The sequence below is a fragment of the Colossoma macropomum genome, unplaced genomic scaffold (genome assembly GCF_904425465.1).
Source record: "Colossoma macropomum unplaced genomic scaffold, Colossoma_macropomum, whole genome shotgun sequence".
Lineage (NCBI taxonomy): Eukaryota > Metazoa > Chordata > Actinopteri > Characiformes > Serrasalmidae > Colossoma > Colossoma macropomum.
The window spans coordinates 12,667,380-12,681,793 of record NW_023494788.1 but is presented as its reverse complement, the minus strand read 5'-3'; the positions used below and the strand labels follow the sequence as shown (position 1 = coordinate 12,681,793).

The 14,414-nt window shown below is 36.8% G+C and overlaps 1 protein-coding gene across 1 annotated transcript in view; it reads left to right on the top strand.

Moving 5' to 3' along the window:
- cplx2 (complexin 2) overlaps window positions 1-13,706 on the top strand; it is a 39,867-nt gene extending 26,161 nt beyond the window's left edge. The window contains exons 3-4 of the mRNA XM_036568509.1: window positions 5,494-5,669; window positions 8,095-13,706. Of these exons, the coding sequence (XP_036424402.1) occupies window positions 5,494-5,669; window positions 8,095-8,292 (374 nt within the window). The 3' untranslated portion in view covers window positions 8,293-13,706. The remainder of the gene's footprint in view (window positions 1-5,493; window positions 5,670-8,094) is intronic.
- Window positions 13,707-14,414: the final 708 nt, after the last annotated feature.

Genomic DNA, 14,414 nt, shown 5'->3' with positions numbered 1-14,414 from the left:
GTCACCAGCCCAGCCTTCTGCCCTCCTACTTGTTCAGCAGACTGGAAAAAACCCTAAATATGTGTGAAAGTGTTTAGTGAGACAGTCCTTACAAAGAGTAGGTTAAAAATAATACTGTATAGGCCGGTGGGCTACAAGTATGTACAGACAGGCTTTTTGATGTCTGTGATATATAGATATACAGCTAGTGATCAATAGAAATCTGGTAAAAATGTTTAATTTTATTTTTTGTTAAATGAAGTTACTATAAAAATTGCAAATATTAAGGTAAGACAAGTATGACAAGGTAACACATTCCTTACAGTGTCCTTGAAAACCCTGAGGCTGTAGCTTTAGCATTAGCTATAAAACAGTAGTCTTAAAGGGGCACTCTTGTCCAAATAAAAAATGCCCGCCTTTCTACCCATTACCCTTTTTGTTTCTTGCAGTGGTGCTGCAGTAGTATCTAAAGCATGAATTTCTGTTTTCCTGCTAACTAGCTAGTTCTTCAACTAAATTATTCCTTTAACAAAGAAAAAAAGTTTGACAATCAGCTGAGGTTAGTACATCACTAATCACTGTCACTGAGACTAGCTAGCACCACGGATGTGTTTATTAGCGTTTAGATCAGTGGCTATTAGTTAGGATTTGTTGAGCATCTTAGGTATACCCAGTGACTGTGCGATATATTCGCGTAATGCATGCTGGATATTGTAGTGAGACAACACTGAAGAAATCATGTAAATGATACAAAATTGTATATTCTGTCAAACCAATGGGGTTGAGTGATGCAATGCTGCGCTACCGAACATAACAAAGTGCATATTAAATGCAGTGTTCGGGCTGGAGTGCCTCTTTAAGCAGTAGTGCTAACAGTGTTTAACAGTTATGTCTAAAAATGAGTGGCACTCCACGACCAAAATGTGATGTCAGATAAAACTAGTAGATTTTTGGGTGCTAAATGTAGTCGGCCAGCCAGGACACGTTTAGTGTCTGAGATTTGCTTCTTTAGTTTTACACTGGAGCTACTTTTTGGTTAACATAACTAAATAGTAATGAAGTCTTTTTGGGTGGCATAGACTTCTACTATATTAGTCTGATCTCTCCACTGCAGAACCAAAGACGTCACTGAACGTGTATTGTCTGATTGACTGGTACTTGAGTGGTAGTGAGTAATAGTGCACATTGCAATAAAGGCATCAATACTATTTTTAATAAGAATGATATTAGAGTGGGGCTGCAGCTCAAAATTATTTCTGTAATCATTTAATCTATTGACTGTTGTTTGATTAATTGATTAATCAAACTATTATGTCTTCTTAAATACCTCTGCTTATTCAAATTCCATTTCTGTTGAGGAGAACTGCCACTCAGAATAGCTTACAGGCTTTTCAGGCGCTAGAGGGACGCTCCCAAGTGATTCCAAAATGAATGGGTTGTTATGGAGCTTTGTGCAAAGTTGTAGTTTGTAAGTGCTCAGTCATTTTTGTACATGAATTACTCTTGTTTTTGCAACACAAAATGACATAAATATTCAAACACCGCTTTTACAGTGCTTTATGTATGTTTATAACATCAGTAAGCATGAGCTGCTTTACTCAACCAGTCAATGCTCAGTAGCGGTAATGCTGGCATCCTAGTGCCCAAAACCTTTTGCGGTAGAAATTAAGAAAGATACTGGTAGATTTTTATTTCATATTCCTTTTCATTCCAACACAGCCTTTTCCTTTCTAAAATGTAAGAAAGTTTCAGCATAAATGGCCAAATATGTTTAATTTTTAGCCTTTAACCATTTAGCTCAGTTCACCTCCATCCTTTGAGGAATTGCTTGCAGGCACAGTATTTTGTAGTATGTTATTAGCATAATGGGAGGAATTGGAAGTAGCCAGACTCCCTGTTAACCCCTTCAATGGTCAGGGCCCACAGGCAGGCCCAAAGTTTTATTACACACTTCTGTGACCTAAGAATAACTCACCCAGTTTGCATTGATGTGCCTGTAGTTACTGAATAATAAGGCTTAGTATGTAATGAGCCTGGGATTTTAGGAGGTTAACTAGCTCTGGTTCCTTTATGCAATAAGTGTAGCAAAACAATAGACATCACACACAAAAAAATGTGTTTTTTTTTATTATTGTGGCTACACCGCTTCCCCAGATCTCTACAATTCAGGAGGGCGTTTCCTGCTTGCGGTTTAACCAGCAGGCTGAATCGTTCTTTTTATTGAAGTGCAAGACTTTCCCTGTAAATGGACACCAAACTTTCCCATTCATATTTCAATCAGTGACCGGTCTCCTCCTTTATAATGTCTTTGATACTATCAAAATGACTATGTGTCATATGATTCCGCAGCGTTATAAGCACAATGGTAAACATTGCTCATTATCAACATATTTGATTACTAATCAAAGTGGTCAAATACAACTCTACATTACAGATACTATGTCCCAGCTTTAAGGGGCAATAGACTACATGAATGTATAACTGCAACCTACACACAAAATCAACTGGTTGAACGCCAGATCTCGGTGATCTATTGAAGTAGATTACAGAAAAAAAGAAGCACCATAACCCTTACTGTATTGAAGTCTCTAACTTTTGTACAGATGCTGCAGTGGAGGTAGTAAGTGACCTATTTTATTAGTCTTTTATCAAAGAACACTAAGAACCTAATTAACATGTTAATTTAGGGAGCCCTGATGATTTGCATATCAACAAGAATTAGTTTTTTTTTTTTTGAGATATATGAATTTAGCTCCAACCACCACTGAATGATAAGTCACGGGATTTGGTCGCCCATCCATCACCACAGTCTGTTATTCCTGCAGTGCTTTGATGTAAAGCCATGCAGAATCTGATAGAGAAGGAAAGCTCTTCTTTTGTTATGTTAACTAATCTCAGTATGGCTTTAAAAATGACTGGAATAAATGAAATGGCCTACATATTTCCTGTATGCTTACTAGAAGTGATGTTATATTGTTGTTGAAGAACAATTTATATTGCAAATCTCTCCTAAAACAAGTGACACAGGATTTACTTGAAATTTGCAAATGAAAAGAGCCAGAATTAAATCTTGTCCAGGGACTATCCTTTGAGGCCCCAGACTGGTATATTACTGTACCTCACCATTCAACTGAGAATGAAGAGGCAGTATTAATGACCTTGAGTTCATGTGGACTGTCAAAAAAGCTCAGGCATACAAATCCAGTTAGCAGAAAGTGGACTGCTGAGCTGGCCAGTTAATTATCTATTAGGAACGCTGGGGGGAGTGGCCCAGGCCCAAGATTCTGAACGACCTTCACTACCTATCCTCTACAGGCTGTGGAGGTACCTGCAGTTAGACCTCAGCTGAGTGCTAATCTGTCAGCCCAAGGTGTCCCATGTACACATTTGCCAATTAAAGAGTCCACTGGCAGTCTTTTGCCCCTGAATGCCCTGGGAGGCATGTGGATGTAATTAAACTCAGGTGAAGACAGAGTATTACCATTCAGGATGGGTTTCAAATGTGTAGTGGCATGTAATATATACCCGTGTATAATAATAATGAATATTCAGATTAAAAAAAAACACTTTCTCCAGTTGCTTATAGAAATAATGGAACACAACAGTAATAATGCAGTAATTTAAAAACGAATGGCAAAGGCAATGACGGTAAAGTGCACTTGACTTGACTTCTTAACTGTCAAAGTGCACCTTTGCTAATTAGGTGTTGGTTGAAGAACTGGATTAGTGCTGTGCAACAGAGTTATCTTTTTGATTTCCAGTCAAAATGGCCATTAAATTAGCTATCCATTTTGAAGAGCCATAAAAAGCAGATTACATGCATTTACCAGAAAATCAAGGTTCAGCAACTAAATATAATGTCAGATTTAGTGTGTCTTCAGTTTGCCAAAGTAATCTGCACCACCACAGTTCAGTTTTAGTAGTTGGTTGAATTTTTATTTTCTTGTATAATCTCCACAGGGAAGTATTTTTAATAGAATTGTGCAGCTGCCAAGGTCTCATGCTAAGCCCCCCAGCATTGGACTGTAGAGCAGTGGAATTGCATTCTTTGGTGTGATCAAGCTCCATCCAATACCTCTGGGATGAGTTGGCGTGATCCAGAACTAATAACCCAACATTGATACCAGACCTCACTAATCCTCTTGTGGCTGAATGTAATCAAATCCTTACAGCAATGTTCCAATATCTAGTGTAAAGCCTTCCCAGAAGGGTAGAAACTGTTACTGCAGCAAAGGAGGGTAAACTCCTGATTAATACCCAAGATTACAGAAAAATGCACCAGCAAAACAGCTACATTTAGAAAAAGGTTATGAAAAACTATCTATGATATAAAATAATAAATGTTTCTGTTTCATTGTAAATAATATCCGATCAGATTTTTGTTACTGTGCAGTTACTACGCACTGGTTATCCATGTTTATAGGCTCTCTGTAAATTTGTCTTTTTTATGATCCATGTTTGGTGTTGTAGAAGTACTGATAAAAACTAATAAATATTTTATTGATTGATTGAAAAAAATAACAAATGGATCAGTATCCAATCAGATTCTTGTTACTGTGCAATTTTCCAATTTTTTGCACTAAGATAGTGTGATAACTATTGATCAGTGTTCAGTAGTGTTCAGTTATGTACAGTTTGAGAGACAGAGGACAAGGACCAGATCTAGAGGCACTGTCGAGTGAGACGGAGAACAAAACAAGACCGTACAGTCTTTTGATGACAAAATTACTTTGAAGAGTTGGTTTGACCATTCAACGTTATTATAAGAAAAGACGTGGGTGGATTCACAGAGGTGTAAAAGCAAATCTTCTTAAATGTGTCCTTTTTACTGAGCTATTTTTAGGTTGTAGAAGTATGTAATAAAACTTTGGGCCTGCCGGTAGGCCCTGGCCATTTAAGGGGTTAAACTAAATAACTGGCTAACAGAAATGTGGTATAATTTCTAATAATGTGTAAAATGTAACATGATATTGATAATCTACATGACAAATAACCTGTAGCCTACGTACAAACAGAATTAAGAAAATAATAAAGACTTTCTGAAGAGAATATATGGGAAAGTGTTTTTACAAGAACTTCATTTAAAAAAAAATCTTAGAAACTTTGTAGCATTTGTGTTAAGATCTTTTATAAGTGTTTTTTAAGCAAAGCTTTTGGCCCCAAGTTACTAGTTAAAAGGTTATTAAAGGGAACAGGCAAGAAAACACACCTGCTCCCAGATTTGATATCATAAATTTGCAACCAAATTTGCAAAAAGATTTCCTCCAATTTTGTGAATATCAGTTCTCATGGCTCTGTGGTAACTTTCTAGGACACAGAAAAAAATGCTCAAAACTTTAATATGAGGTACATTTTATTTTGCGCAAGTAATTTAGAGCCATTTCTGTTGTTCTGTTTGTCACATTTACATGATGTGAACAGCAGTTGCCATTTTTTGTTTTGTTGTGCTGTTTTCAATTTCTTAAAAAAAAAAAAGCACCTGATAATAAGCTGGCTTTTGACTTTCTCCTACAGGGGCCACCAAAGACATGGGAAAGATGTTAGGTGGGGAAGAGGAGAAAGATCCAGATGCCCAGAAAAAGGAAGAGGAGAGGCAAGAGGCACTGAGGCAACAAGAGGAGGAGAGGAAGGCCAAACACGCTCGCATGGAGGCTGAGAGGGAAAAGGTCAGACAGACCATTCGAGATAAGGTGAGCTTCCCCTGTTACCCACAAAGCCCTGCAAAATGATCATGCACCACACCCTCAAGCTGAAATGTTTATGATATTGTCGCCGTCTGAACAAAACACTGAATCTGAAAAAAAAAAACACTTTTTATGTGTACCTTAATGGCACAAGCTATTACTGTAAGTCATTTTGGGTGTTTTGGTCCATTTGTCATGAAATGCAAAAGTTTGAAGATCTTGGTCAAATTACATATTTTGTAGTGAACATGAATATATATGGTCTCTACAAGGAACCTAAAAATGACATTTTTTTCTGCACAATGTATATTTACTTGCTGAGTTTAACATATTGGAAAAATATAAAACATAGCATGTAAAACGTGCCATAACTTTTGCACAGGCCACATTTTATGTCCTTTGTAGAGGATGTGTTAACTTATTTTCACATAGAAAATTAACAAAACATGTAACTTGACTAGGGTGCCCCAACTTTTGCATACAGTATTGCATATATGAGGACCACATATTCACAAATCACTTGAGACTTTACCCTCCTCTATACTTCTGTTCAGATGGTACAGAGCCATCACGTTTGAGCTGATTAATACTGTCTATGGCTCATCAGTTAACATTACAGAACAATCTGGAGGTCATGATTAAGATTCATTTTAGGCACTTAATTGCAATTTTTGAGAAACTTTAAAAACATTTTATAATTAAAGAGATAGTTTGTCAAAATCTCATTTTCAAAGTGTCCTCCTTACTCCAAAGGTAGTCGATCAGACAAGTTTAGTTTCTAAAGTTTGCTTCTTTAGATTTGTACTAGTGTAGCTGGAAGTAATGGAAGCTAATAGCCAGCAGGTTAGCACTGTGGGAACATTAATGCCTAAATTATCACACACTTGCCTTAAACTGTGTCCAATCCTCAAATAATCTCAAATAGACTTGTTTATGTGCTTTTGCTACTGTATGACATGGAGAAATCTGTCATTTTTTTATAGATAACAGCATTTTATACAGTGTCATAAACCACATAAACATGGAGTTATGAAATATCTAAAGTTTGGAAAAAAGACCATGTCTGAAACTCGTCCTTCTTTTAATCTAATGTCCTATAAATTTCCATCTCTTTTGTTTTCCATGATGTCCCTCAGTACTGTCTTAATCCTACCTGTGTTCATCAAAGCTGGGGGGTCTGGCCTTCTAGCTTTAAGCAGAAGCCGGCCAGTATTGCAGCCCAAGTTCTCAGAGTTCTCTCTTCTGCTACAGTCATACAGTCTCTTCTTGGTCTGAACTAGCATGATCTGAAATAGCAAAATGTCTGTTTGAGATTATTTAAGGCAAGCTTGTTTTGAGTAAAGGGTGTGATGATTCAAGAGTTTTGTTTATTAGCTGAATTTTTGCATTGCTTGTTAGCTTCCATTACTCGTCTGCTACATTAGCCTCACAGCTCCAGTGCAATACTAAAGAAGCAAACCTGGGAGTATACAAAAGAGCCTGACTATCACATCTATATGAATGTGTTGGATATCCCATTGCAAAACCAGGGGCATTAATATGGAGTTAGACCCTCTCCTTGCTTCTATAACCATGTCTTTACAGAGCTCACTTTGTGCACAGCGGCACAGCCACGCTGGAATAGGAAAGGGCTTTTAACAAACTGTTGCCACAAAGCTGGAAGCATATAATTGTCTAAAATATCTTTGTATGCTGTAGCATTGCGCATAGTGGTCTTAGGCTTGAGTGCAGCTGCTTGACCACAAAAACCCATTTCATGAAGCACTCGATGTTCAGTTCTTATATTGATGTTGCTTCCAGAGGCAGTTTAGAACTCTGTAGTGGTGATGAAACAGAGGATAAGTGATATTAATGCGCTTTAGCACTCGGTAGCCCCGCTTTGTTGCTCTAAGCTGCTTCCATTTCACAATAATAGCATTTACAGTTGTCTGGGGCAGATCTAGCAAGACACGCATTTCACAAACTGACTTGTGGCACAGTTGGCATCCGATAACAGTGCTTTTAAAGTCACTGAGCTCTTCAGTACGACACATTCTACTGCCAGTGTTTGTCTGTTGAGATTGCTTAGCTTTGTACATCCGTTAGCAGTGAGTTGGGCCATTTTTTTTGGAGGTGTACCCACATACTTTTGGCCATACAGTGTATGTCACACTGCATAGTTCCAGACACATTTTCAAAGGTAGTGCTATACCCAAAAATCTGTAACCTATTAGTAACAGTGGTACCTGTTAGCATGGAATGAGAGTTGAGTTTGTACTTGCTGATGTCAAATCAAGGGATATACATGAATATTTCAAAGAAATATTTCATATTTTTGTTGTTATTTACAATGTTGTACACTCACTTTACAAAGCAATTCTATGAACACATGCAAACATTGCTCCTTGAATAGCTCTTTTTGCTTGTGGTGTGAATCCCCTGTGTTCTGTAGTATGGACTGAAGAAGAAAGAGGAGAAGGAGGCTGAGGAGAAAGCAGCTATGGAGCAAGCCTGTGAGGGCTCACTGACCCGCCCTAAAAAGGCCATCCCTGCAGGGTGCGGGGACGATGACGACGAGGACGAGGAGAGCATTTTAGACACCGTTCTCAAATTCCTGCCTGGACCTCTGCAGGACATGTTTAAAAAGTAATGGACACAAGACTTTGTCCTGGGGATGGTGGGCATTTTTTTTCATGGGGTCGGAGGGGAAGAGAATAGTTGTAATTTGGGAGTAGGGATTGCGGGTATTTTGCCAAACTGTGGAAGGCTTCTTCACTGCCTTGACAAAGTCTTAGCTTTTCTTTCTACGGATGAAAACAGTTCATACCCCTACAAGGTTTGGTCTTTTCACTGCCATTCAGGTTCAAATTGTTTACACTTTAGAGGTCTTTCTATTAGTTCAAGTTAACTTATATGCACAACCATGGCCTCATACTTTTTTGTGGGCGAATTGTGGGCTGTCAGTATTCAGTGGTCAGGCCCTAATAATAAAGGGAACAATGTCAAGGTATACATTCCATACGGTTGACACTATCGAAGTCTGGCACTGGGATAAGGTTTGTGTTTAGATTGGTCTTTTTTCTCAACCTCTGACACTTGACAAGTTCAGTGAGGGCAATTTACAACAGCAATTTTAGCATGCTGCCTTCCATTGACTTCCTACTCATGGAAGTGTTTTGGTTTCTTTTCTGTTTTTTCTGAAAAAAAAGGACTGCAAATGTCTCTCTGTGGGATGCAAGAGGTCAAGTTCTGTCTTGTTTTGAATAGAGTGGTGAAAAGCCCCTACAAAACAGTGACTTATTTGGGTTTGTTGTTGTCGTAGATTATATGATGATGCACTGCTCATAATAGTCCCAAGAGATAAGATGATTGTCTGAGTTGTTATGCCATTCCAGACGACCTGAATGCTAAAACTGTATGCAGTCTGACAGTTCTCATTTCTTTGTGATACTCTTATTGTATACTCTTCTTCCCTTTTTTAAAATAATTGTCTTTTAATTTGTTATTGCGCATGAGAGAATATGATCGTACTTTGCATTAGTCCTGCCAGCAAAAAAATTTTAGGAGAGTATAGTGTCTGAGTTTGCATTGGGTTAAAAACACTGCCACATTTGACCTAACAAATGATTTATAGCGCCAAATAGTTTCTACGAAGGTAATTTTCTCAAAATGCTTAAAAATATAGTATATATCTATTACACATGCATTGGTCATCCAGATTGATGCACTGAAGGGAGGTAGATTTTCAGAAAATAAGCAGTTGATTTGTTCGAAGCTGGTAACCTTTCCCCAAAGACAATCAACGCTAATCACTGCTGGAGGAGAAACTCCTCAAACTTGCCTACAGTTTATAATCATATATGAAGAAAATAATGGGACCAATGACCAAACACACTGCAGTTCTTTCTGCAGTAATGGCTGTTCAACAGTGTTAGTCTGTTACCTCCAAATAGATCCGTAATAGGTTTCTAATGTACCCATTTTCAAGAAAAGGCTCTTTGCAAGTGCCTTTGCAGGTGCCACTGCTTTGCTGTGTAAAATGTCTTTCCTGTTTTTTTTCTATCTCAGATCTTTGCCCACGCTTTTTTCTGAAGCATTGACCAGGCTCAAATTTCCTGACAGTTGATAACAGTTGATAACAGATATTGGGTTTCGGTTTGCATCAAGAAACCAACAGACCAAAGAGAGAGCGATAAAATCTGATATGATTTGAACATAAGGTTTTCAGGACTAGTTTTGCTGTTTGCTGTGACCAGAGAACTGACAGCAAGCTGCAAGTAGAGATAGCATTTCACAATCTAGCTCCTCAACATCAGGATCATATCTTGATTTTTATGAATAGTATATTTGGCACTTTGTTATAAGGTCTAATTTTAATCAGTTGTTTTTTGTTTTTATATTTTTTATTTACTAAAGGATCTACAACAGCTGACCTATCCACACATAACCATTTTGTATAATAGTACTGGGTACCACTTTATTTGAAGGCTACTCACATCATAGGGACTACATAACTCATGCATAAGCACTGAATAAAGTTTATGAAACAAGATTTGAGTTTAAATGACCAGCTTATGCTAGTAACTGCAAGATGACATAAGATGTCCTGTTAAGTAAATGATCACATTGTATTGGGCCTTAATTGTGATTGACATTTGTTCCATTTATGACACTATTATGAAGCATCATTCCCAAGTAGTAAAACTTATAAGGAAGATCTAACTTACTTATGTAGGTGTCGTGCAGCCTAATGACGACTGACCTTCAGTAAAGTGTTACTCAGTTTTCCCATTCAAAGTCTGAGTATCTCTTCCTTCAACTACTGTTTATTTCTACCATAGAAGCTGACTTAATTTGAAGTATGGTAAAAGTCTTCGGTTAAAAAGCTGGCCTAGTTTGATGAATGTGGCTGGAAGCGTATCAAAGTCTGAAACCTTTTACTTTACTATTTATTTTGAGTTCAAACTGATAATAAATAAAATCCTTTTTGGGAGGTTATATTTACTTGTTAAGTATAAAAAATAATACTCATCAGGTCAAGAAATCGTGGGTTTAGTAATGCATGATGGATATTATATACACCCTTTATCGATAGGTAACAAAGACAGTAGATATTTTTAGCAATTATGTAGGTGTAAAAAAATGAAGAAAAAAGTGAATTTTTGAACATTTGATGCAACACAATTGACATAAATTCCTTTATGACCGTTAAATTGGCTTATTAAGCATCAAAATACATTAAAAGTGAATATAAAACATTAGAAATAGCTTTAGGTCAAATACGCCAGGTGAGTTTTCTATTTCTAATAGGACGATAGTAAACGATGTAAACTTTTTTTCTAGTGCTGAAAGTTTTTTCACTAGTTAAAGCCATATTGTTTAGACTGCAATAATTAATGAAAATAATATATAGGTAATTCACCTTTTAGTCATGCATTTGTTTCCTGTAAAGATGTAGAGGTTCGTGGATCCTATCTACCTAGCTTATGTGTCTTTATTCTCTTCCATTATATATGTGAACCTGTGTATATACTTAGGTATATATGCAAACATTTCTATAAAGAAAACATGCGAAAAAGCCATTGTTGACGTCTTCTGTATGTACTACGAGTTCTGTGTGTAGGTGTGTCTACGTCTGTGCTCGTTTGTAATGTAAAACATGTCGTTAGTTCATGTACTATGTTGATGCTGTGGCTGTTTCATAATGTTCTAATGTGCACAACTCGAAGTCTCATCGTCTCGGGGTCAGTGCGGTCTGGCTGGGGAGGCTCCTAACGTCTGACATGCATGCAGTCTAATACCAAAACGCTATGTACTAGGTTCTGTGCTGTTTACGTGTCATTGTCCCTGCAACAGAAGCTGCTCATTTGGTCAATTAAAGGTCAGTTTCAGTAGTTATGAATGAATTGGTCCCTGCGTTAAGGCCACTGCCTATATTCCAGTACTATAATTAAGATTGCATAGCTCTGAACAGCAGGGCGTGTGGACTTCTGGAACAAAAATCAGGTGTTCTTGAATTAAAACGTCTAAATCTACATTTTTTTCAAGCTTCATGGTCATAGATGATCACGTTTTATATTTGTAAAGTACATTTTGTAGATTTCACATTTGGAAATGAAATTTTTAGTCGTTCAGGCTGCAACATGAGTCGTACATCTCTTCTAGGCTTTACATTCCGATTGAAATGACAGAATTACAGGAGCACACTGAATATTTCAATACACCTCACACTGTCAGATCTAACGCCTTTGTGACGTCTTTACATATTAATCATGTTTGCGAATGGCATTCCTATTCTGTGTGAAGCTAACATTACTTACTAATCAACCGAAGGGCTGTGTTGATCTGTCTTTGCTTCTGACTTCAAGGATCCGATATTCACAGCAACTTTCTGAAGATTTATTCAAAATTTCTGAAGACTGATATTTTAAACTGTTGATGTATTGGTTATGTAGGACTGAGTGGGCATGATTCTTCCTCTATTAAAACATTTGGCCTCTAAAACCTGTTGATTTGTGCTAGCTTTTGCATTATTTTGCATGGAGTAACAGCCGCTTTAATATGAATATTCACCAGTGAAGACACTCCAGCTCAGATATCTCTACTAGCCATCATTATTTTTATCACATGTAGACTTAACATAACATCGCTTCAAATGCAGGCCTTACATGTTACATGTAGCAAACTACAATGCATTCAAAACACTATACAGTGCAGTGCAAAAGTCAGAGACCACCTTTTTTTTCACCATTTATTTTCACTCAAAATGGCCATTAAGTTAAGCTTTTATTCTTTTCACGAGAGTCACTTCAGTCAGAAATCTGCAGGGATATTTTTAAACGCCTCCAAAGTTCAGTCTTAGAAGTCGGTTGCATTTTCTGCTTCTTACATTCCAAGTAATCCCAAACACACTCAGTGATGTTGAGGTCTGGACTCTTTTGTCGATTTGCTGGTGACAGTTGTGTTGGTCTGCCAGGTCCATTTTCTCTTTGTTATTTAATAATTTTTTTAAGTCCACTTTTTTCTTTTGTCCCTTTATTTCTATATTAATTAATTAATTATTATTTATATTTTACATAATCCCCTTAGAAATATCAGTTGAAATAAGAATAGCTTGTGCTTAATGGAACGTAAATAAATGAAGGGTGGTCTCTTCACAGTACTGGATGTGGCAATGATGTTTGCTCTTTCATTGACTGTTCAATGCCAAATATCGTTCATTAGCCCATCTGCCCACATTGAAATGCATTAGTGTCTGTCGGCTGTCCTCTTTGTCATGTTCCAAGGCAAACACCATAGGATCTTCCTGTGCTAAGGGCTATTATCAGCACATTTCCACAGGGGGAAATATTCCATTGCCACGGCACCATGGTGTTCTGATGTTACTATCGTTAACTACTTCATTTTGCAGAGGAGAATTAGACTGAGTGCGCAGGAAGGGAGGGGCTGAAATATTTGTCTCAATTTTTTGACTGTGCATTTTCTCCCACATTACAATAAATAATTCTCTAATTCGTTTTTCGATACACACTATGTAAACCTAAAACATTTGTTTGAATGAATCAGCTGTTTTCATCTATTTGCATAACACCAGTGTTTATTATCATCTGCACAAAGGAGCTGAAGCTTGTGGCCCAAAAAAGCTAATAAATTACAGATTAACAGAAATGTCAGTTGGGACGGATTAAGGAGACAATTTAACTTCAGGCCATAGCTGGTCTTTTTCTAACTGCTGTTCTCCGTACACGCACAAAGGCACCGTGTTTCTGACATTTGAGCACTGCTCAACATGCCTTTCAGCATAGACACATTACACAACCTCAGCATCCACACTCTTCAGGTCAGCCGAATACTTTCAGATCTCTTCATGTGAATGTTGGTACACAACTACACTGCAACAATGTTGTCTTATAATGAGAACTCATCTTAAATCTAGTGAATATTTCTAATATATTTCATCATAAGATTTTCTAAGAACATTACAAGATTGTTACTTTATTCTTTACCAAGGATTATTTTGTAGTGCTTATAACATTGTATATATCACTCTATTGCAATGGTAAACATTAAAGATTGTATATATAATGTTTGTGGGAGTCCTTTTGGGTTATGTTGCCTTAAGATAACATTGTGCAACAATGGAAAGAAAAGTGAGTTTCAAATGAAAAACATGATTTTTTAATCTAAATATTTGAAACAAAACTGATTATGTATACAATTTCTTTTTCCAATTTCCTGCACATCATTGCTAAAACATAAAAAGAGATTTTCAAGTCATTACTACACTGATGACAATAGTAGAACATACTGCTACATGATGATTGGGCTTTAAGTCACTAATATTGCATACACATTCAATACTAAATACATTAGATTTCCTAAATAAACAAAAACATAAAAATAATCACAAAATTTAAAAATCATTATAAATGAAAACTCTCTTAAGTGACGGCATGTGTGACACTTCACTTGCTTCTTACTGTATTATTTCCTCTGTCACACACTGTTGCTTCTAGACAACTTTTAAGCAGTTTAACAATTTCTCATAATATAAAAATTATTTATAAGACTCCAAATGATAAGAGTATGAACTCCAGCAGATGTGAATCATGTATTTGGATCAATTAAAAATTGCTTTTCTGTGGAAGATTATCTGGTGTAAAAATGTGTACATTCCACAAGCTTCATGTTTTAAAAATGTCCATAAGGAGATAATGTGACAAAGTGCAAGCTTTTTATTAATCTATTCACACTCCTCCCTAATTATTAACA